Source organism: Phaenicophaeus curvirostris, chromosome 1 (assembly GCF_032191515.1).
Source record: "Phaenicophaeus curvirostris isolate KB17595 chromosome 1, BPBGC_Pcur_1.0, whole genome shotgun sequence".
NCBI lineage: Eukaryota > Metazoa > Chordata > Aves > Cuculiformes > Cuculidae > Phaenicophaeus > Phaenicophaeus curvirostris.
In genome coordinates, this window is record NC_091392.1 from 95948470 (window position 1) to 95971952 (window position 23483).

General features: G+C 39.7%; 1 protein-coding gene across 2 annotated transcripts in view; it reads left to right on the forward strand.

Moving 5' to 3' along the window:
- EPHA3 (EPH receptor A3) overlaps positions 1-23483 on the forward strand; it is a 225728-nt gene that overhangs the window by 14423 nt on the left and 187822 nt on the right. For both annotated transcript variants that reach the window (XM_069869140.1, XM_069869130.1), the window contains exon 2: positions 3541-3605. In XM_069869140.1, the coding sequence (XP_069725241.1) occupies positions 3541-3605 (65 nt within the window). The remainder of the gene's footprint in view (positions 1-3540; positions 3606-23483) is intronic.

A 23483-nucleotide genomic window follows, 5' to 3' on the forward strand; every position in this document is an offset into this window, starting at 1 on the left:
GGTCCTTCTTGCACAAATGAAAACAGAGGAAGTTAAGGACTGTGCAATATGAAAACATATAAATATGTTTAGCACAGAACTACTTCTATTAATAAAAAGTTACGGGTCTGGAACATAGCTTTGGGTTTTTTTTGGTTTTTTTGGTTTTTTTTTTGTCATTAATGGGAGCATTCATACCACTCTTTAGATATCTACTTGCATTCTCTGAGTTGCATCTAAGCTGGAAACCTACTGTATAGTTAGTGTGAAAACCTGCGTTATAAGGATTTCTAAAATGAAGTGAAACACGTATGACCATGGAAAAGTAGGTTGCCTAGCAGTGCCAGTTTGAAGGAGATGAGGAAGATGAGTGAAATGGAGAGAGGCTGAAAAAATGTTAATGAGGTAGATTTGATCTCAGTGTATTGCAGCATAAGTTGCCTAGTGGCACATGGCTTGCACTGAATATTTAATTGCCCCCTGTGGCCCTGTTGTAATGCCTGTGAGTACTTCTTGTAGGAATACCTGGTAAACCTTCTCTGAGGTAAACAGGCAGTAGGGAGCTTGTATTATTGAGGTGGCATAGAGAGATACAGTGATACTGAATGCTGATCGGCACCTTGAGGGCGCGCTTTGACTGCTGGGCTGCTTGGCAGCTCTGGAGAAGGAAGCTGCCACCAGATTATGATTCTATTGCCTGTTTATTTTTCCAGATGAAGCTGATGAATTTAGACTGAATTCATGCATTTCAGAGTGGCTGCAATTGTGTTTTCAAGAAGCTTATTCTTAAAGAATAAATATTTTACTGAAGTTTACTTCTGATTGATTTGCCTTAGCAACTTATTGCCAAGTAATTTACCTCAGAAGTCATACTTCCTTCACCACCGTATATCGCAGATGCACGACAAATGTCTCTCATCCCAGGAGATCCATAATCTGTGGAAATTTATAGTCACAAAAGCAAGTGCATTTTTTCCTTTTGTATTTTTATTAGTATTTTCTTTATATAAATGCAAACCTTGCTTCGGAATAGTCTATCTGGAGCCCTATGCACTCAATAAAGGGCTGACTGATTTTTCTTCTTGTTGGTGATTGAGAATTTAATTATTGATAAATTTATAACTAAGAAATATATAATACTGGATTATATTCTTTCTGTAAGATTAGGAAAGATATTTTGTTTATTGATGTAGGTAAAATTTCAAAATGCTGTTGTTTTCTTTTAAAGGGGTGTATGACTGCAGGGGAAGTAATTTTTCCTCACATAGGTGGCAGAACAGCTCATTCATGGTAGTATAGCACTGCATGTATACACAGACACAATCCAAGTGTGCATGCAGACAAATGTAGACAAAAGTGTATATTCATGGTTGGGTTGATTATAATGAGGTCTTTTTTCCAATACACCTGTTTTTCCCAACAGTGTTTCCTCCTCTACATACCAGTAACAGGAAAGAATTGCCTCCTTAGCTCTGTTTTTAAAGTGATGCCCAAAATTGAACAGCAATTAAAAGAATGATGAAATACAAATAGCTTAACTTAGCAGATTCGTAGAAATTTCCCTCATTTTTTCCTTTCCTATGCCTATTCTTTTATGTCCTCTGAGCACCAGTACGCAGACCATCTGGTTCTGGGAGCAGTGACAACCCTTCAGGCTTACAAATAGATGGTGGAGATGCTCAGACTACTACAGGAGCCTCCTCTAATAGATCCATCATTCTCAGATACTAAAATTCCTTTGCATATGATGGTATTTATTTCTTTTTTTATTGTCGGTAACTTCCATATTGAAGGGAAAACAATGGGGAGGGAGCAAGTAAGCCCAAATTGCAGGTAATGATTATCGAAGGTGCACAGATTGGGGCAGTGCTGAATGGCATTGTTATGTTGTGTGCTAATACTTCATTGGTTTGCATATAGAATAGAATAGTATAGTTTGAGTTTGAAGGCACCTTAAAGATCAGCTAGTTCCTACCCCTCTGCCATGGGCAGGGACACCTCCCACCGGACCAGGCTGCCCAAGGCCCCATCCAACCTGGCCTTGAACACCTCCAGGGATGGGGCAGCCACAGCTTCCCTGGGCAACCTGTGCCAGTGCCTCACCATCCTCATGGTGAAGAAACTCCTCCTTATGTCTAGTCTAAATCTGCCCCTCTCCCGTTTATGCTCATTCTCCCGAGTCCTATCACCACAAGCCTTTGTAAGCAGTCCCTCCCCAGCTTTCTTGTAGCCCCTTTCAGGTACTGGAAGGTTGCTATAAGGTCTCCTCAGAGCCTTCTTTTCTCCAGGCTGAACAAGCCCAACTCTCTCAGACTGTCCTTGTATGGAAGGTGATCCAGCCCTCTGATCATCTTCGTAGCCCTCCTCTGGGCCTGTTCTAACAGCTCCATTTCCAGAACTGGACACAGTACTCCAGATGAGATCTCACAAGAGAGGAATAGAGAGGCAGAATCACTTCTCTTGACCTGCTGGCCACGCTTCTTTTGATGCAGCTCAGGTTACAGCTGGCCTTCTGGGTGCGAGCGCACATTCCTGGCTCATGTTATATATCATTTGTATAAAGGCTGTTTTATTTTTGTATGATAGTTCATATCAATTCACCTGTTCTGCTTCATATTAATAAATAAATTGTTAGGAACTGTGTGATTAAGCACTTAGCAACTATATGGCCAGGATAAGGAGGAGAATTCATTTTTGTGCTTGTAAAAACCAAATAAGTAAAGTCCAAAGAAGAATATCCTTTAATTTTTATTTATTTGTTTGTTTTAAATAACTGTTGTGTTTTAAAATGGGTATAAACCACTGTGATTTGATTGACTGGAAGATGTCTGCAGCAGACTGTCTACAAATAATATCTGCCTTCTTACCTGAGAACTGTTGCGTTTGCATGCCTGAAAAAAAAAATCAGGATTAGCAATTAATTGATGACCCTCTTTAAAAGTACATTTGTCTGAACTTATAACATTGTAAATAATTACTTTTAGATCTAATGTATTACATGTGACATTTAGAAAACACTTCACTACTATAAGACAATTTGAGAACAAATTAGATCAGAAGGAAGAAGGAACTGCAGGAAAGGCTTTAATCAGCATTCATTATTTATTCCTGTATTCTGAGAGAATTATATATGCCAAATAGAGGCCTTTAATCAAATAATGATTAAAATGTTCAGATCTCACCTATGTAGTTAGATGCATTGACCCAAATTTCAGGCGTCCAAGGGGAAGATGCTGTAGTTTGTGCAGCTGATAGAAGCGCTCTGTTCTCACCCCCTGCTGTAATTAATTTGGCTAGCAATCCATTGTTTGTTTTTTTGTCACTTTTTTTTTGTTTTGAAAAGTTCCCCTGTCTGCTGTTCATACCATGTTTTAAGATAAACAAGACAATCCATTTCATTTGTCTGACTTTTTCTTCTTTGTAGATAACTAACAGGCCACCTGAACAAATCATCTGCTTCATAAGGTCCCCAAATAAACACATCTTTTGGTACGGGTAACTGAGGTTAACTGGACAGAGGCAAATGAAACTCATTCCTCTTCATTTTGTCTTCTTTTGTAGTTAATCTGCTGGATTCAAAAACAATTCAAGGGGAGCTGGGCTGGATCTCCTACCCATCACATGGGGTGAGTTCACTAGACTGTGAAATGGAAAAGTGCTGCTACAGACCAATGTGCTATTTAACCATTGTTTCCTCTTCAGAGGATGCTGTGCAATAGCCCTGATTCTTTGCAGCTTCAAAAATAGTCTGCTCTAAACTTGCACTATATGGCTCATATAGGTATGATTCTTTAGAACATACGTTGCACTGCCTGTAATCCCTAGGAAGAGGTTACTCTCTTATTGGAGAACATGAAAGCAAGAGTTGCATTGAGGAAAAAAAAAAAAGTCTTTAGATACTGTTCCTTCTTTTATCACAAGTGTGTATTTTTAAAAGATAGCATGGGACTGCTTCATAGTGGTACTTGTTAATTTATTCTGATGGAAGTAGTGAAAGGTGAATGACGTAAGTGGGTGATGTAAGTACTTACTTGATAACTTTTGTGGTGAATTGTTCAAGTACTGTTACTTATGAGTTAAAATGTTGTTAAAGAAATGTCTAAATAATGTTCTTCGGGTTCTGTGTTTTTTTTTTTTAAATTATTTTTTTATTTACCTTGTATCCAGATCTAATGAAACTAGGCATTCTATTTGGAGGGGTAAAAATGCAGTCTTAGACCATCTGTGCTTTCAAACTTGCCGACTCCATCATTTTTGCATACAATTTGCCACCAGTAGTTTTAAAATTTTTAGTGACCGGATATCAGTGCATAGCCATTCAGTGGTGCTGATATCTGGTCACTTGCCAACTTCTTGTCTCTGTGGAATGTGTGTGTGTGTCTGTGTGCGTGTGTTTGTGTGTAGGAACAACCCATTACACTCTTTTTACATTGCACAGTGTAGATATGCAAGGAGACTTGTATTCCTGCATTCTGTTCCACTAACAAACAAACAGAAACCTCTTGGCAGGCAGAAGGCCTGGTGTCTGGAGCCTCTGTCATCCTCCAAGAAGGCTATGCCAGCAAGTTCTTGACAAAAGATGGCACTCCAAGATATGTGGCTCCTTCCTTTGCTGTCCTGTCACTCAGGGCTACTCTCATGGTGCTTTTGTTCTCTTCCTCTGTGACAGTCTTATTTTTGTTTTCTACCTCAAGGATGACAACTCCTAGAAGTTTTCCTGCATCTCTGTCTTCCCGTGTCTTCTACCTTACTAGTAAAACTTTGCCAGACAGTACTGTGAATTCTAAGTCCTTGGGAAATGTTGTCTCTAGTTTTGGTAAGGGTATGGAGTTGCTAACTCAGAGTCCAGTCACTATCCTTGTTCCAAACCAACTCTGTTCTGAACTCTTGATGTTGGCAGGGATTTGCTCGTTGGTTGGTTTGTAGGACTGTAAACATCCACTTTTTAATTCTTCTGCAGCTTTGGGCAAGCTGTTACTTCGCCTTTATCACTTTTACAGAGATTAGTGGTAACAGCACTTCTGCATCTCTGCCTTATGGGATTCAGTTGTTAATATTTAAAGTAGTGTCTTCTTGATATAAAGTGTTATGCAGGTGTTTAGCAATATTTAATGACTAAGGCTTGGTTTATTTTTTGAGTTTATACATGGATCTCTGTCTGTGTTTCTGAACAAACTGTTCCATTCTCATGGGGAAGAACAGGGAAGAGGGTTCATGTTTCTTTTTGGTGCCTATTCCTGCTGACTTTTCCCAATAAGAAACCTCTATAAACAGGATGTCCAAGAGGGAACTCTCCAGCAATTTCTAGCTCATCAGTTTTTTTGTCTCCACTTGCATTTTTTTCCTTTTTTTCTTTCTCTTTTTTATTGTTTTTTTTTTTGGTTTTTTTTTTTTCTCCCAGCTGCCCTGCACTCCTCTACTTCACTTTTCTGCTCTGTTCATCTTGCAGCTGTGCAGATCTATGCTCTGCTCCCTGCAGCTGTGCCCCTCTTGCCTTGGATGCCTAAAGCAGTTGGTAGGGAATGATACAGGGTATCTTGGGGGCTGTAGGAAAAACAGATGTGCTACATTACCCCATCAAAAAGGGTCCCCAGATCTCTCAAAGCAATTTTATTAGCTTCTGCAAGCTTTTGTCAGGTAAATCCAGCACAAGTTGACCGTGTGTCTGTGCATGCTGTTCCTATTTACTGTAATATCAAAGCTAAAGTAAATCATAGAATTGTCTTATGTTCTTATAAGTTAATGAATTTCTTAATTAAAAATTGCATAGTAGTAAATTAATGTAGATATGTTCTGTAAATATTATTGTAAGAGAACTGTAGCCTTCAAAAATGCTGTGAAATTTTATGCTTACATATTAAAACACGAATTTAAAAGTGTAGAAATAATATGTCTTAGCTGAATTGTCATTTTACTGTAAAATATTGACAACTTGAACATCATATGAAAAAGACGCCTTCTTTTTACAGCCCTTTATTTATAGTCAATTAATTAAACATGGTAAATATGGCTGCATCTGTCTCTCAGCTAACTAAAATATGAACTTAAACTATAGTAGAAAAACATTATAATAAAGATGTCATATCATATTGAAAGATTGCTAATAGCATAGTGGTGATTTACAAGGTAAAGCTAATAGAGCTACACTTGAGGCTGTGATTCACCAATGAGAATATTGGTGGTGTGCCAATTCTTTTCCAGCATGCAGCAGCGTTCTCATCTGAATCCATAAATGTCAGTATACTGCAACCAGTGACTTACAGAATTTTAAAAAATAAATTAGCCAAAGTGTTTAATAAACCTCTTACTAGGTTAATAATTTTATCTTATTGATACACAATATTGATTGATTTCTGGCAAAATAACCCAAATTCATTGCTTGTCATTTTCAGCATTGAATGGTAGCTCTTATTCTTTTAATTCTGCCCCAACTTGGGCATATACAATAATAGCTTTTCAGAAATTCCTGAATATTCATGTTAAGATTTGTAACTCATTTGTATGCAAAGATTCCTGTGTCCCACATAAGAACACTCTAATGGCAGTGTTTTAGGCCATGGTTAATAATATCACCCTGTAAGAATGTGATCTCTGCTTGAACCATCCTACACAGCCACAGTCTTGGCATCAGTAACACTGATCTGGTCAAGCTCATTAAAATCCCTTAAGGACAAAACATCCGTCTCTCTAGATAGCAAAGCAATGGAGCTAAAAAATATAATAGTGGGCTTTGCTGATGCTTAAGCATGATTGGCAGCAGCCACAAGGCCTGTATCCTGTACTACCATCTCCAGCACCTGCCTAGGCAACCTTTTTGTAATGCCAATCAGTCAAATACCAGTTCCATTTCTATAGGTTTCATTAAAGGGGAAAGAAAGAAGAACTACTTAGTCTGTGCAGAGTATATTATTGATATGCTGATTAAGCATAATGCAAGTGATCATTAACTGCAATTCATGTAAATTATAGCAGCACAGATGTGGGGGTTGGGAGGATAAAAAAGCAAGTCACTTTAATAATATACAATAGAAATGTGATGGATAATTCATACAGGACAAAAAGAGTACAGTCTAAATCCCACTCTGCATATTCATGCGAGTAGTTGTATTGGTTTTAGTACACTTTTTTTCTAGTGATGAAGATGTTTTTAATTTGACTCCAGCTCCATGTTCTTAGGGAATTCTGGAAAAAAAGAATACATAATTGCAGTACATCGTTGTGCAGTCATCCAACTTGTGACTCGATCTGTACGTGCTTATTACTCATATTTATGGGCTTGAAATTTTGGGGCACTTTTTTTTACCAAGTTGGTAGAAAAGTAAAACAGTAATCAAATCATGCTTATCTTATTTTCCTTGTAGCTAGAGCAAAGAGTGCCCTGACCTTCGTTATTGTAATGTAATAGACAATTGTAAAAAAAAAAAATCCCCAAACTGAAACTGAAACTAAACAACAAAAAAAAGCCAAAAAAACCCCAAACAAAAATCCCAACGCCAGCCTATTCTGTATATGATGAAAATTAGAAAATGGCTGGCAAAATTTTAAAAGGCTGGTTGAGAAATAAAGATACTATCTTTGATCATTAGAAAAGTTCTCTAAGTCCTTGAGTTTCTTCAGAACCATCTGACTTCTTTGAGAGCTGGCTATGCTCAGTACGTGAAGCTTTGGGCATGTATTTCAGATGCTGACTGTACAATGAAGTGCTTTGAAAATCCGATGTGAGTAATTTTGCTCTTTCTTAGTGGTCACTCTCCTGTTCGTTTGGACAAAGCAAGCCAATCATCTCAAGTACTGAAAACTGGTTCATAAATATTAGAGGAGAGAGGGAAAACACTCCCTGCTTCTGTAATAGTTTGCGTTGTGCTAGGAAGGCTAGAACATGCATGACTGAGATTAATGAAGATTTTCCATCAACTGAAACCGGTTTAGAATCCAAAAACCCAAATGAAAATGAGGAAAATGCCTCCTTTCTTATATTTCAAAAGCCTGAAAGTAGTTTGCTGCATTAGACTGTATTACTGCCCACCCATGACAGAGGCAATCTCCCTGACTGCATTTCTTCTGGTTTCAATAGTTGGCTCACGTAGCACTGTAAAACGTTTTTGGCCACTTTTGGGGAGGATATCATGGATACAGTGACTGGAGAAAACTCTGACTAAATAAACATTTGGACATCACTTGTGACTAGATGAAGGTAGATGAGAACTTGTACAGGGTTACATTTTGTTCTGTGATTAAGGTGCACTCAAATAAGCTGCATTCAAGAATCAGCTATTCAGTCATTGTGAACGGAAGGTTTCTCTGTTTATATGGAAGATGTTTTCAAGATTAATAAGTATTTCCATGAGCAGTGGAAATAATGAGGTTTGTTTTCCTGCAGCTTTGTGTCTTATGGTTAATTGCATCCTGTGATCGAAGGGGTTTTTGCAGTAGGTCCTTAATGCCAGTGGTTTCCTGGTGTCGTGCTTCAGCAGTCTTCTCAGCTGGGCACACAGAAAGTTTCTCTTCCCTTCACGTGTGTCTGATTTTCACATCACTGCAGAATCTTGGGGCAGCTGAGTATTGAAAAAACCTTGAAACTGGCCAGCAAATACAAAACATCATGAAACAGCTTGATATTAGTTTTCTTTTTATACCGATTGACATCTTAGTCTCTATTAATTTTTTGTCTGAGACACTAAACTTATCTTGTCAACTTCTAAGTGGTGCTGTAGTTAAAGTGGGAAGTGTTACCAAAATCACCAGGCAGCTGTGAAAATGAGTCTGAGTAAAATAAATTATATCAAACAATTGATATAAGAAAAAAGATTGCAACTGAAAGACATCTTTGTAAAATAAAAACTTAAGTACTTTTTTCCAAGATTAAAACAGGCATGTTATGCTATTGTGTACTTTCTTTTTCTTATTTATTAGCAGTGGGATGTCCTTAGTACTTCTTAAAACAATGCATTCTGATAAAACCAAGATTTATCTATGTTTTGCCTGAGCTGTGGTCTCCTTACAACTTTATATATTTCCTACTGTCTCCTTGCCTTTCATGACTTGTGTATCATGTCTGAAATGCAAGCAGAGTATTTTGATGACTTATGTGAATCACAGACTTGGTTTTGTCTTACACTGAATGGCTGATTAATGAAGTGATTTTTTTGGTTAATGTACTTTTTTTTTCAGCAACATATTTACTTTTGGGGTGCACTGAAAGTATGTTTAATTTAAATTTCTTTTTCAAAATAATAAAAAAAAAGGACGTTAAAAAATAGGAGCATGTCTACTACAGCTTTGTTTTCTTCCCTTCACCTTCAATTTTCTCTAATTAAGTGTGTGCTATTTCTCCTTTTTAGGTTTTTTTTCTCTCTTGCTACTAGAATGAAACAGTTTGATTTTTTTTTTTTTACTGTAAATTATTTTGCTTAGGAGACGGACCTAATATGCCTCTTTTCAACTAAAATCTCTTCATTCACACTCTGAGTCTTGAATCAGAATGCAGTGGTGGTTTCTTTAGTCTTTGGGTGCTACTTTTACAGAAAATATAAATGTGACAAACCCCCAAATTTTTGTACCGTACTCTTTTCTCTTATCCAATAGGTATTACTTTTAGCAATATAAAGCTGTGAATTATGCCAGACTATTATTTTAGTTATATGAATATTGTTAAACTGATGACAGCATTTCTGAATGTAATATGAAAGTTTTGTTGGTGTCTTTAGAAGCAATATGCAAGGAGTCAAGGTTAGAACGTACTTGTGGTATACTTCAGCTGACTTTGACTTTTGTTTTATCTGCACACTATCTTCAGCTGCTTGCATTAAGCACACATTTAAAATGGAAATTTAAATCAAAAATTAGATGAAGTGACAAAACAAATGGGGGAAGTGTTTTGAAAAAACAATTAGGACCACGTGTATTACTTCATAATTATATTTGTGGCTGTCATTTGTTATGAATAGCTACCAGAAAGAAATGACTTTTTAGAATATGGAGCACTGTGATATCCTTTAGATGTGTTGTTTTGGGAATTGTAGTCTGTATTGCATTCATTTGAAAAATTCCACGATCATAACGGAACTGTGTTTTGGTACATTTTAATAAGCTTTTAACATGACACAAAATAATAAGTGTGCTGATTTCTATTGTTTGGTCTTCATTAAGGGAGGGACAAAGTCTTTTTTCTTCTTTCTTTCAAAACTAGCATTTTTACCATGTTATTTAGTAATCTTGTAATTTTTATTTTAAACAAAATTGCAACAATGAAAGAAGTTAAATGTGCAGTAAGTGCAATGTCCTTGTACCATTTTTTATAATGAAAAATAGGGGGAAAGCCCCTGTATTCCATTAGCCTCATCAATCATTTTACTTGCTGGTAATATGTTGCTGAAGGTTGGGTATCGGTTTTCTGTGGTTTCAAATAAAAAAAAAAAAAAAAGTGAGCCAGTTTTGGCTTCTACTCTAAGAGTTAAATAAAGATCTTATTTAGAGTTGAAATTGCAGATACTTTAGCTTCCAATTTTTCATTTTAAGTTTCAAAGCTTAGAAACGACATCATTCTCCTTATGGGCAGAATTTTACTTCTGTCAACCCTGTCAGTTTAAACACTGGCTGTTTGTGAGAAGCCCTCTCCAATGGCCTGATCACCATGAGATATTTTGCCCTTTGTAGAGAAATACTTACTTTATTTTTTTATTCCTTTTGTGTGTGTGTGTGTGCCGAATTTGTTTGCATAAACCAGAATAGAACAAAGTAAATACAGTAACTGTCATGAAATGCAACATTATTTATCACAGGGGCACACTACAGTCGCTTTTAAGACTGTTTTTATAACGTCAAGACCACAGGAAGAGTAACTACAGTCTCCAGTTGAAAATGCCCATAAACGTTTTTGCCTGACAGCTTTGCTGTGGTTCTGCATTGTTTTTTTAATGGTCTAAATAGTTTTAGTAGGTAACTTATTCTGGATTTTTTTTTTTCTGAGTGTGAAATGATTGCCCGCATAGTACTTTCTACAATTTATTTTTTTTTTTCTTTTAAAAGGTATTGTAAAACAGGCAGATAAGTGCCTTGCTGCCTCTTGCGCTGAAACAGCGGGATGGGAATGCAGTAGATCCTAGGCAGGAAACTGAAATTCCACCCCCCCTCAAGCCTTTCCAAGCTGAAGATTCTGCTAATTTCCTCATTCTGCTAATTTCCAGAGGCGAGGGGCAGCACCGTCCCGCAGCGGGACCCGGGGATGCAGAAAGTAGGTACCGTGACACCAAGTGTGATGCTTTAGCTGAGGCAGAGTCAAGTTCGCCCAGATCATGGTATTTTTTTGAAAGCTGGGCAGTGTCACTCAGACAGCATGGGGTTTTTACACCATGTTTTTTCCAAATGGTCTTTTTCCGGACACTGTTAACGTCTTGCGTTCATCGTGGTCTGTGCCGAACAGATGCATCTTCTATAATCACCTCTGTTTGCAGCCTTTCCCCATCTCCTGTGCAAGGTCAGAGCTGGCTCCAAAGCTCCAAATTTGCAAGAGACTGTTGTGAAGTTCACAATAACATTAAAATCAGCCCTTGGAAAGTAGCAGAATATATGATATAAGGAGTAGTTAGTGTTACAAAAAGTGGAATGCTTTGAATTAAGCTAAAGTTTCACCTAATAATTACATTTTTGGGGAGGTTAGAATGTCCCTCTGATAGCATGGGCTTTTTTTATTTTTGGTTGGGTTTGGTTTTTTTTTTCCAGTGTTTCCGGACACTGTTCATTCTTTGGAGATGATAATGTCTTGTGTTCAGTGTGAGCTGTGCTGAACAGACGTGTCACCACCTCTGTTTGCAGCCGTTCCCCGTCTTAAAGGCGAGGTCAGGCGAAGAGCTGGAGCCGGCTCCAAATTAGCGAGAGTTTTGACTGTTGGGAAGTTCGTAATTAAGATTAAAATCAATCCTCGGAAAGTAATAGAAGATGCGTAAGATTTCTGGGAGAATTCATCCTTCAAGCCTGCGGGCGGGCAGCGCCTCCCGCCCCGGCTCCTGCCCCGCACACGAGGGATGCCGATCGCTCCCTGGCGCTGCCCAGGCTCGCGTTAAAAGGTCGTTAAAAGTCTTGGAGCGTTCTACTAGTCGCTCTTCTCGGCGAGCAGGGCCGGGCGGCGGTTCTCCCCGAGGAGGGACCGCGGGGAAGGGCAGCGGGGGCTCGGGGTCCGCGGGAGTCGCGGCGCAGTGCGGGCCCCGGGTGGCTCGGCAGGGGGCGCTGTTCGGCTGCCGCCGCTCCCCGAGGCGCGCCCGGCCGCTCCGGGGCCGCGGGCGGCTCTGCCCTCGGCTCGGTTCGGAGCTGCGGGTGTTAAGTAGGAAACGCGCGTTTCGCCCTGTGCTGTGCTTGTAATCGGTGTCGGGCTCTGCGGAGGATGCGCGGGGTTAAGGGCTCTCTGCGCTGTGTGTGGATGCCGTCTTACGCATGATACGGTGATGAAATCTGCGAGTTCTGCTCTGTGACATTTCGTCCTTCCACCCGTGTGTTGCCTAAATGCTAGTCTAGCCTCTCAGGCTGGAGCTGTATTTCCAGCTGTTGGATTTTCAGAGGCCCCAAAGGGTAATTAAGACACGTGGAATGATTGCTAGTTGTCTGTTAGCACGTGAACCTATGGGTGACTAGTGTGCTGCCCTGTGTTTGGTGGGCCAGTCAACACCATCTTTCCCTGAGGGTCTGACAACTGATACCAGCTTCAGGATGGAGAGCTGCCTGGAGGAGAAAGACTTGGGGGTGTTGGTTGACAGTGACTGAACATGAGCCAGCAGTGGCCCAGGTGGCCAAGAAGGCCAATGGCATCTTGGCTTGTATCAGAAACGGTGTGACCAGCAGGTCCAGGGAGGTTATTCTCCCTCTGTACTCGGCACTGGTGAGACCGCTCCTCGAATCCTGTGTTCAGTTCTGGGCCCCTCACCACAAGAAGGATGTTGAGGCTCTGGAGCGAGTCCAGAGAAGAGCAACAAAGCTGGTGAAGGGGCTGGAGAACAGGCCTTATGAGGAGCCGCTGAGAGAGCTGGGGTTGTTTAGCCTGGAGAAGAGGCTGAGGGGAGACCTCATTGCTCTCTACAACTACCTGAAAGGAGGTTGTAGAGAGGAGGGAGCTGGCCTCTTCTCCCAAGTGACAGGGGACAGGACAAGAGGGAATGGCCTCAAGCTCCACCAGGGGAGGTTTAGGCTGAACATTAGGAAAAAATTTTTCACAGAAAGGGTCATTGGGCACTGGAACAGGCTGCCCAGGGAGGTGGTTGAGTCCCCTTCCCTGGAAGTGTTTAAGGGACGGGTGGACGAGGCGCTGAGGGGCATGGTTTAGTGTTTGTTAGGAATGGTTGGACTCGATGATCCTGTGGGTCTCTTCCAACCTGATGATTCTATGATTCACCGAAGGTCTGACAACTGGTACTAGTCAGATTCCAGAGAAAAAATTAAAATGGAATCGTTCATTAAAATGTTCTTGTTTTTAAACAAAATAAAAACTTAAAGGTGAGGCTTTTAAATCTACAGGACAGTTACTGCATATAGTAGCTGTGGCTTAGTTTCTAAATTGGATGGCAACATTTACATATGGTGCTTTCTGTATAAAAAAGTTAGGGGATGATAGGAATTGCAGGTTCTGTATCCTTTGCAGTTGTTAGTCCTTAAACACTACAGGTAGATTTTGACCAACCAGCAACACTTTAAATCCCTTAATTAGTGCCTGTTTAGACTTCACTGATACTGACAAAACACTTGCTTCAAGTTCTGATGTTGCCTAAACATGATGACTGGTGATAATTTTAGCATTGGTTATGGAACAAGCTGCTGAATGGTCTAAATCAGAATCTGCTCTTCACTTTGAATCTTTTTTTAAAGTTTGATACTGAAATGTATATCAGCTTCAGAGATGTTAAATTGTCAGAGAAATCATAAAATGTTGTCCATCTAGTCCATCCAGTCTCCTGCTCAATGCAATGTTTTGTCAGGTCAACAATCATGGCTTTCAGTAGCAGACTCCTGGAACCCTCTGGGAATGGAGATACTGCAGACCCACCAGGTAGCCTATTTGAGTGCTGCACAGGCTTCTAGAGGACAGAATTCTGCCTGATACCTAATCTGAATCTCTCAAGACACAGTTTGTAGCTGTTTTCTTTTCTTACACCATCTGCCACTATGAGGAGATTTTGACTGTGTTAAGTCCCTTTCCAGTTGTTGGAGTCTGCATTTTGATCGCTTGTTAGATTTTTCTCTTTATAAAATTGAACACGCCCCTTCTTCACATCATATACTTTTGTCCTCTAACTGTCTTGGTATTGAGTAGTCATATCAGTTGCAATGTCATGATCATTGTTATAGTAGCTTCCTTAAATGGGGGAGATGAACATATGGAAAAATTCTATTAGAATGGCAGAAAAAATACAAGAATGGGGTGAACTAGGAATGTAGGTGCCTTATCTGTGTAACTGATCAAGTGTTTCAGTCTAGAAATACTTCACAAGCAACATTATATTTTATTTTACATTCCTTTTACCACCCAGGGATTTGACAAGTAGAAGCTAAAAGGGTTCTGGGGGAGTTGAAACTTCTTGGAAAGAGAAGATAACGGCATAGTATGGCTTAATTCTCCATCACTTCTAAAAGTGAGAAATCTAGCTCTATTCTAGCTATTCAAAACCTATTAAGATGGGAGACGTTTGTCTAGAATCTAAATATTTTCAAGGCCTTTTCCAAGCTTTAGAGCTTTTTCCATGATAGCAAAAAATCCTAAGACTGTATTTTCTTCCCAGAGGGGAGGTTTTATTTGTTTAAGATTTGGTAGCAGGAGTTCTTTATGGATTTGAGTGGGGTTTTTTTGGTTGTTTTTTTTTTTTGTTTTTGGTTTGTTCGTTTGCTTGTTTTTAAAAAACAGCAGACGTTTCCTGAGGGTGAATAGGGCACAAAAAGGAGTAAAAATAAAGGATTAACAGAGGAATGGCAGCTGAACTGAAGATGAGAACTCTGGGTAGAATGACAATAAACAGTCGAAGACTATGTGGAGAGAGGTGTCAAATATGAACAAGTGGAGAATCAAGACTGAAATCTGCAGAAAGCAACCTGGATTTAATGTTCTTGTGGAGCTAGTCATGCTGCCTTCCATCTGAAAGACCTGGAGCTTCTTTCCCATGTGACAGTCGGCAGTAAAGATCCCACAACGACCTTCCTGTTCCAGAGGAAAGACAGGACCCTTTGGCTTCTGTGAGAGGGAGAGCGCTTGGGTTAACTCTTGCGTTTGCCTGTGACCGATTTCTTTCTTCACACTGTAGAGATTGATGCAATGATATTTGTGCCTGTCATCTGCCCAAAACTGTGCCTTCATGAACCTCTGTATAAATGTTTACTAAAAGCTCAAACAAACAGGATTCTTGCTTTTTCACTTTTCACTTAATACAAAATCAAAATCCCAACCAGAACTTCAGAAGTTAGTTTTCTTGGCTGTGTGGTTTGATACATGATGTGTAATACATTCCATCAGACTTAAGGGATATGTAACCTGACAAAGCAGACATTGCTACTGGAACCTGAGTGTTTATGTTCCCTAGTATCCTTGTGTTACCTGTTTAACTTTCACTAATATTTTTATGACACTTTATTAATAAATATAATGTATCTCTGATGCTCTGAAACCTGGTAATAAACGTAGAGCATTTATGTAGAAGTATTTTAGCCTGAAGTAATGTTTAGAGGAGAAGCTGAGCTGTACTTCTTCTGATGGCACTGCAATTCAGTACTGTATATTCAGAAGTAAATGGTTTTCAGATTAGAACATGTTCTTATGGTGAAAACATCCAGAGTGGTGGGCATTAATAAGATTAGTAGAAAAGTACTCTGTGGATGGAGGACAGGCAGGGGTGGTAAAGTGGTGCACAAAATATATGTGAAGCCCAGGAGGAAACTGTCCTTCCATGATGTGACTGATTTGCCAGGACCAGAAGGCTCCTGAATTATGCTTTTGTGGACTGGGAATTAACTGGAAGTATCTTCAAAGTATGCATGCAACTGAACAGAGTTATTGGCTTTAAATCACAGAGAATGGAATTGGATGGGCAAATAGCAGTTCCCAAGTCTTGGAACAAACCACTTACTGAATGTCAGTACTGTCACGTCTTTAATTTACATGGTGTTTTTGGATTAGACTCTGCATTATCTGTCTCATGGTGTATCAGAGGCTGGATTGTGGACTGCCTCACTTTTAAGCTCCTGATGAGTTTGTGTTTTTAAGTATTGACAAATAAAACATAAGCGGAAACTGAGAGAATGGAGAATGTTTTGGAAATAGAAAGTAAATGCTGAGTGTTGGTGTTAAGATTTTAGAAAAACTAATAGATATGTGGCATGCTACATCTTGAATATTCAGTTATCACATATGACTGCACTAATGCAATGTCTTAGGCTAGAAGGTGGAGGGCAGCATTGAACTCATAGAGCTAACTTACTTGGTTAAGCCACTATTAATATAGGCGCAAAATGAAAGGTCTGCAACCTACATAAGTAGTTTGAAATGTAGTAACTTTGAGGACTGAGCAAAGAAAATAGTTTTAATTGAATAGGAGTTGAGTTTTAATCTGAAGAATGGCTGGTCTCCATATAGGAGGTGTAAAAGTGTAGTGTGATCTCTTTTTAAGTATACAATCTGTGTTAAGTATATATAGTGTATTTGTGTGTGTGTCTTTTCAAAAAAGAAAAGAATTCATCTGTAGGGCAAGTAAGTATCTGAACCAAAGGTATGCCCCTGAACTCTTGCAGTGACTGATGTACAAAGGTTGTTGGATTGTCTGCCATCCTATTTTATGTCGAATATAAGATGTACTTTTTATTGTTTCTGCCATGTTTGGAAGTGATTTTTTTTTTTTTTTTAAACCATATGCATTTTAACTGGTACGTGTTAGAGGTATTTACAAACACTGGTCAAATGTGATGCAAGCTTGTTTAACCTAGCTTACTAGTTGAGTTTAAAGGCCTTGCTGTGACCAAATGTAAACAAGTTTTGGCATAGCCCCTTGCAATGTGTTTTATTTAGAAATCAAGTTCATTTTATAACTACAGCACTTTTTTTTTTCTGTTTGGTTATGCTTTGTTTAAAAAACAAGTGATTTAAATATACAGATTCAAATCTTCCTTTTGCATTTTCCTATAAAACATATTTTTAATTAAAACCTTTAAGTTTTCTTCTTTTTACTTGCCTATTCAAATTTAGCAAAAGATATTAATTCAGGAAAGACCTAGGAAACAGACAAGAAGCAGTCTGCTTCTGTTCCCTTTTTAATAAAAAAAATTATAAAACAAAAAAAGGGGGAGAGGAAGAGGAAAACAAAACTGTGAGTAAGTGTTGCATTCAGCTTATGTTTTTAATGGTAAATTTCCCTCCTTCACCTTTACATGAAGTGTAGACAAATCTTCATGTGTGTGTTTCTTGCCAGTGAATGCCTTGGTCCAATTATAATTGCTGTTACATACAGTGAGATTCTAACAACTGCATAGGTGGTGTATGCTGGATGTAGTTGAGTGATGGACTTGGAAGCTCCTGAAGCCCCAGTAGGCTAGAAATACTGTAGAAGTCTTCTCCAATGCTTTGCTATGAATTGTGCAGAATTAACTCTGTGTGTTCTCACAGTTGGGTGTTCTGGAGAAATGTAATTTATATTACTTTATACCTCAGCTATTCTTTTAGGATGCAAGCATTCTTGAGTTGTTTTGGTGACCTTCTGTCAGTGCAAGGATATTTTTCAACTATGTCATTGGTGCAAATCTCTGGAACGTATGTGTATACTAATACATGTGCTGTACACTATACTACTAAAAAGAGTAATAATATATATTTGAAAAAAAATGACACAGTTAAAATATTAGAATTTAATCCTGCCATGTCTAGCTTGATGTATTAAGGAAATAATATATAGTGATCCTGATATAAATTCTAGTGGTTATTTTTTTTTAATCCCTCCCTAGTAACTTTTGAAGACCATCTGTCTGCCTTGACCCATATTTGACTGGAGGAGGGCAGGCAGCATAGGTCTGAAACGTGTTTAATTCCTGCATTTGTGAATACCTTAGTGTTCGGTTGCATATGCCCATTCAAGCTATAGTTATTAACCATTGCAGTTTGTACATAGAGGACAGCCATTACAAAAGTATAACTTAGGATAATAGTATAGATAAAGCTCTGCATTCCTATTCCTAAAGTCAGATGAGCACCAGATAAAAATCTGTATGAAGCCAGGCTTCCTTAGTTGTCACATGTGCAGGAATTACTTATTCTAGTAAGCTTCCTTTTGGCTTTGGAGGGCTTCTGAGGCATGTTATGTGAGGTGCAGTGGCAAGTGATAGGTATGACCCCACAAAGGATGCACATCTGTTTCGCTGCATAAAACCATAACATATGGGTAGAATTTAAAAAGCCTTGGTAATATGTGTATGTTTGGAAGCTGATGTTTATATTCCTAGCAGTTAACATCCTTTAGAAAATCTCAAGCATGTGACTCTATACTTGAGAAGTACTTTAGTATGGACATGCTTACTGTGTTTTTCACTGAAATATGATTCTGTATCCTAGTAAAAATTGCATTGAGTATTAATAGTATTTGGACATTATGTGAGAACAACAATTTCTACAATATCTGCTATTAATGTTATAGAAGAAAGTGGTATAAAAAAGAAAAGTGGGAGTAAAATATTGCAAGTGTGGGTGGGAATTGGTCAACTACTGCTTAATATATATATATATATATATACACACAAATGACAGAAACCTTTTTATCTTAGATATGTTAGATGACATGATAATGTTAGAAGGTCTGCTTCTTAGCAAAGGAGCATCAGAACCGTTGCTTCCCATCTGAATTCTTTTTACAGTGTGGGGTAGTTGAAAAGGATTATGTAGAAAACCGGAAGAGGAATAATAAAAAGGATGTCTGGAAGAGTTATCCTGATAAATTTCTTAAACTTGATTCTTAGCAGGAGAATGAATCTCTTCTATCCTAGCAAATCTATCACTTGGGACAGTGAAGAATGGATAGAGCTCTAGGGTCTACAGCGTGTTAAAGATGTTGTTAACCTACTTGTGAACCCATTTTAGATGTAAGAATTGTGTTTGATTTAGATTGTAACTAAGAGTAAAATATGACTTCATGCAAGTAATGCTCCTGCACTGAACATAACAAAGAGACCAGTGAATGTATTCACCCCCTACTGCCATCATCCTAAATGTGAGTAGTGTTTTGTAAATGTGATGAGCTGAAATGAATGTAAACTGTTACATTTTGGCACAACACTTTGTGCCAGACTTTCAGTGGGGTTAAGTCATTGCTGAATAGGACAGAGGTGAAATAAGTGTCCGAAGAGAAATCATTGGTTCAAAATGGCTATAAATGCTTTTGCTGTGAAGAGACAATGAATGCAGAAGTGCAGTAAGCAGTCACTGATGGGTGGTGTGAGCAATGTGTATAGAATACATGGCAACTGTGGAAAGGTTATGGGGTGGTTAATGGCAATATTAAAATGATAATGAAGTAAGAGTGCCAAAAGGTCAAAATAAATAATAAAGACATATTGTGTTATCTGAGAGACGATAGGCTGAATAAAAAAAAAAAAAGTGGAGAATCTTGAAAATAAGGCAGAATAATTGAATTAGTGTGGAATTTGCATTAACCAAAATTAGATTAAAGAATTGTTTCCATGTCCACAAATATCTAAAAATGTGTAAAGCAAGAATAACACAAGGAAGATCATACTAGGCTAGCTGAGAGGGGGAATAGTTTACTATTAGCCTCTTATGGTGACACTTGGCATTTTGTAATAGATTTCTATAAAGATGTTGGGCAGAAGGAAATGAAGCTAAGGAGAGCAGAAGCTAAGGAAGAGGATATTCAGGAAGAAAGAGAAAAAAGGAAAATGAAGGATGCAATATTACTTTAAAATATGTAGCTATATATGAGCAAGCTATGAACTGAGAGAGGCATATGGCTTATGAATTAGATGTGTTTTTCCTGCTGCTTGTTAAACTACTGGCAATAGCTGGATGCCTAGGACAAAGCGATCATGAGATGATAGGGTTTTCTGTTCTAGGTGAAGTGAAGAGGGTGGTTGGCAAGACACTAGCATTAAATTTCCAGAGGGCAGACTTTGAACTCTTCAGAAGGCTGGTTGGCAAAGTCTCATGGGAGACAGTACTTAAGGGCAAGGGAGCCCATGAGGGCTGGGAGCTCTTCAAAAAGGAAATCCTAGCAGCTCAGGAGAAAGCCATCCCCATGTTCCGGAAAAAAAGCCAGCAGGGGAAAAAAACAGCTTGGTTGAACAGAGAGATCTTGAGTGATATCAAGAAGAAGAGAAATGTTTATGGGCTCTGGAAGAGGGGCCAGGCCTCTTGGGTGGACTACAGGAGGGAAGTGAGATTGTGTAGAGAAAAAATCAGAAGGGCTAAGGCTCAACTAGAAATCAGATTGGCAAAGTCTGTGAAAGATAACAAAAAATCTTTCTATAAATATCTAAATAATAAAAGGTGGACTAGGGAGACCATACAGTCCCTATTGGACGCAGAAGGAACAACAGTGACAGGGGATGAGGAAAAGCCTGAGGTACTTAATGCCTTCTTTGCCTCAGTCTTTAATTGTAAAGAAAGTTGTTCCCTCTGTGACAAACCCAGGAGCTAGAGGAGCAAAATGAGGCTCCCATGATCCAAGAGGAGGTGGTCAGAGCCTTGCTAGCCCGACTAGACACCCACAAGTCTATGGGGCCAGATGGGATTCATCCAAGGGTATTGAAGGAGCTTGCGGATGTGCTGACCAAACCCCTTTCCATCATCTTCCAACAGTCCTGGAAGACTGGGGAAGTTCCACTGGACTGGAGGCTGGCTGATGTTGTGCCCATCTACAAGAAGGGTCGCAGGGAGGATCCAGGGAACTACAGGCCTGTCAGTCTGACCTCAGTGCCAGGGAAAGTCATGGAGCAGGTGATCTTGAGTGCTATCATGAAGCACATGCAAGAGAACTGGGTGATCAGGCCCAGTCAACATGGGTTCACAAAAGGCAGGTCTTGCCAAACTAACCTGATCGCCTTCTATGACAAAGTGACTTGGCTGCTGGATGAGGGAAAGGCTGTGGATGTGGTCTTCCTGGACTTCAGTAAAGCCTTTGACACAGTTTCTCACAGCATTCTGCTTTGGAAACTGTCAGCCTCTGGCCTGGACAGGCGCACACTCTCCTGGGTGGAAAACTGGTTGGATGTCCGGGCCCAGAGAGTGGTGGGAAATGGTGTGAAATCCAGCTGGAGGCCAGTGACAAGTGGGGTTCCCCAGGGCTTAGTGCTGGGTCCAGCCCTGTTCAATGTCTTTATCAATGACCTGGATGAAGGCATTGAGTGCACCCTTAGCAAGTTTGCAGACGACACTAAACTGGGTGGAAGTGTCGATCTGCTGGAGGGTAGGGAGGCTCTGCAAAGGGATCTGAACAGGCTGGACCGCTGGGCAAAGTCCAATGGCATGAGGTTTAACAATGCCAAATGCTGGGTACTGCGCTTGGAGCACAACAACCCTGTGCAGTGCTACAGACTAGGAGAAGTCTGTCTAGAAAGCTGCCTGGAGGAGAGGGACCTGGGGGTGTTGGTTGACAGTGACTGAACATGAGCCAGCAGTGTGCCCAGGTGGCCAAGAAGGCCAATGGCATCTTGGCTTGTATCAGAAATGGTGTGACCAGCAGGTCCAGGGAGGTTATTCTCCCTCTGTACTCAGCACTGGTGAGACTGCTCCTGGAATCCTGTGTTCTCTGGAGCGAGTCCAGAGAAGGGCAACAAAGCTGGTGAAGAGGCTGGAGAACAGGCCTTATGAGGAGCAGCTGAGAGAGCTGGGGTTGTTTAGCCTGGAGAAGAGGAGGCTGAGGGGAGACCTCATTGCTCTGTACAACTACCTGAAAAGAGGTTGTAGAGAGGAGGGTGCTGGCCTCTTCTCCCAAGTGACAGGGGACAGGACAAGAGGGAATGGCCTCAACCTCTGCCCGGGGAGATTTAGGCTGGACATTAGGAAAAAATTTTTCATGGAAAGGGTCATTGGGCACTGGAACAGTCTACCCAGGGAGGTGGTTGATTCACCTTCCCTGGAGGTGTTTAAGGCACGGGTGGACGCGGTCCTAAGGGGCATGGTTTGGTGTTTGTTAGGAATGGTTGGACTTGATGATCCGTTGGGTCTCTTCCAACCTGGTTATTCTATGATTCTATGATTCTAGTAGAAGAGAATCCATGATTGCTTCATATCCTGTGGTCTGTATGGCAGCATGGTCCTTTCTCTCCAAAGGGCTGTGTATGCTCATGGAGGTCCCTAAACGGGAAGGTGAGCAATAGGCAGTTCCCAGAGCAGTGACTCCTTTCAGAGCAGCCCTTTGTAATTCTGTCAGAAGCTGTTGTATCACTAGGGTGTTACTTTCTGGGTAGTTGCTGAATCCTTTTGCTGGTCCCTGTAAAGTAGCTGTGGGATCAAAATGGCATGGTGGAGGGCAGGGGTGGAAGATCAGAATATCGGTAAGCAGAAAGCAGTTGCTGGATGCGGTTGTAATGCCTGCCCCTGGTTGTAACTGCCCTTCTGTCTTTTTGTTTAATGGGCAAAGTAAAAATTTATCATCAGGTCTGATTTTCAACATGGAGACACAAAGTTTTTAAAAGCGTTCTAGTAGATTTAAACCAGTTGGCATTGCTCTGATCTTCAAGTCTGTTGTTTCTGCGTTGTTCAGTGAAGAGAGTAATTAAAAAACCAGCAACTGTGAGACCTCTGTGCCATTCCAGAACACTGTTTTTGCTGCTGGGAATTCTCTTTCATTAAAAATAATTACTCTTTCTAAGGTTCAGCAGATAGAATGGGTAGAAAGAATATAGAATCCTGGTCAAAGGTATTACAATATAAAACAAAAGTCTACTGTGTTCATGATAGTGTAAGGAAAGAACTATTAGAAACCATCTGTGGTCTTTTTTTTTTTTTTCTATAAATGTCACAGAAATGCAGGGAGCTTTATAGCCGTGTGCATACTGACTCTTCTGCCTGATAAAGCAGTTGAAAAACAAATGACTGTGCAAAGTTACATACATGTAATAGTGTACGCAGCCTTTTCTGTGTCTAAACACAAACACATCTATTTCATAGCCTTATAATACATACTTGTTATCTATGAGCTGCATGCGTCTTGACAGTGTTGGTTTATAATGAGTTTGTTCAATGAATTAATTTTCAGGTAGCTTCAGCCATAGTTTCACAGATAAATTGTTTCTGGAATGTTGAAGAGAAAATCCTAAAATAAAGTAGTTAATGTGTCTCATGTATACATTCCAAAAATTACTTTTTTCCCAAATTGACTCTGACAAAGGCAAAAAGCTGGTATGGTCACAGTTGTAAAAGGACTGGCTGAACATGACTCCAAACTTGTATGTTCAGTATAACATGTATTACTTTTGGCTATCCATCCAGGAACTGGCTGAATCCTGTTGGCTGTGGAAGATTGCTATTTTGGCTTTTT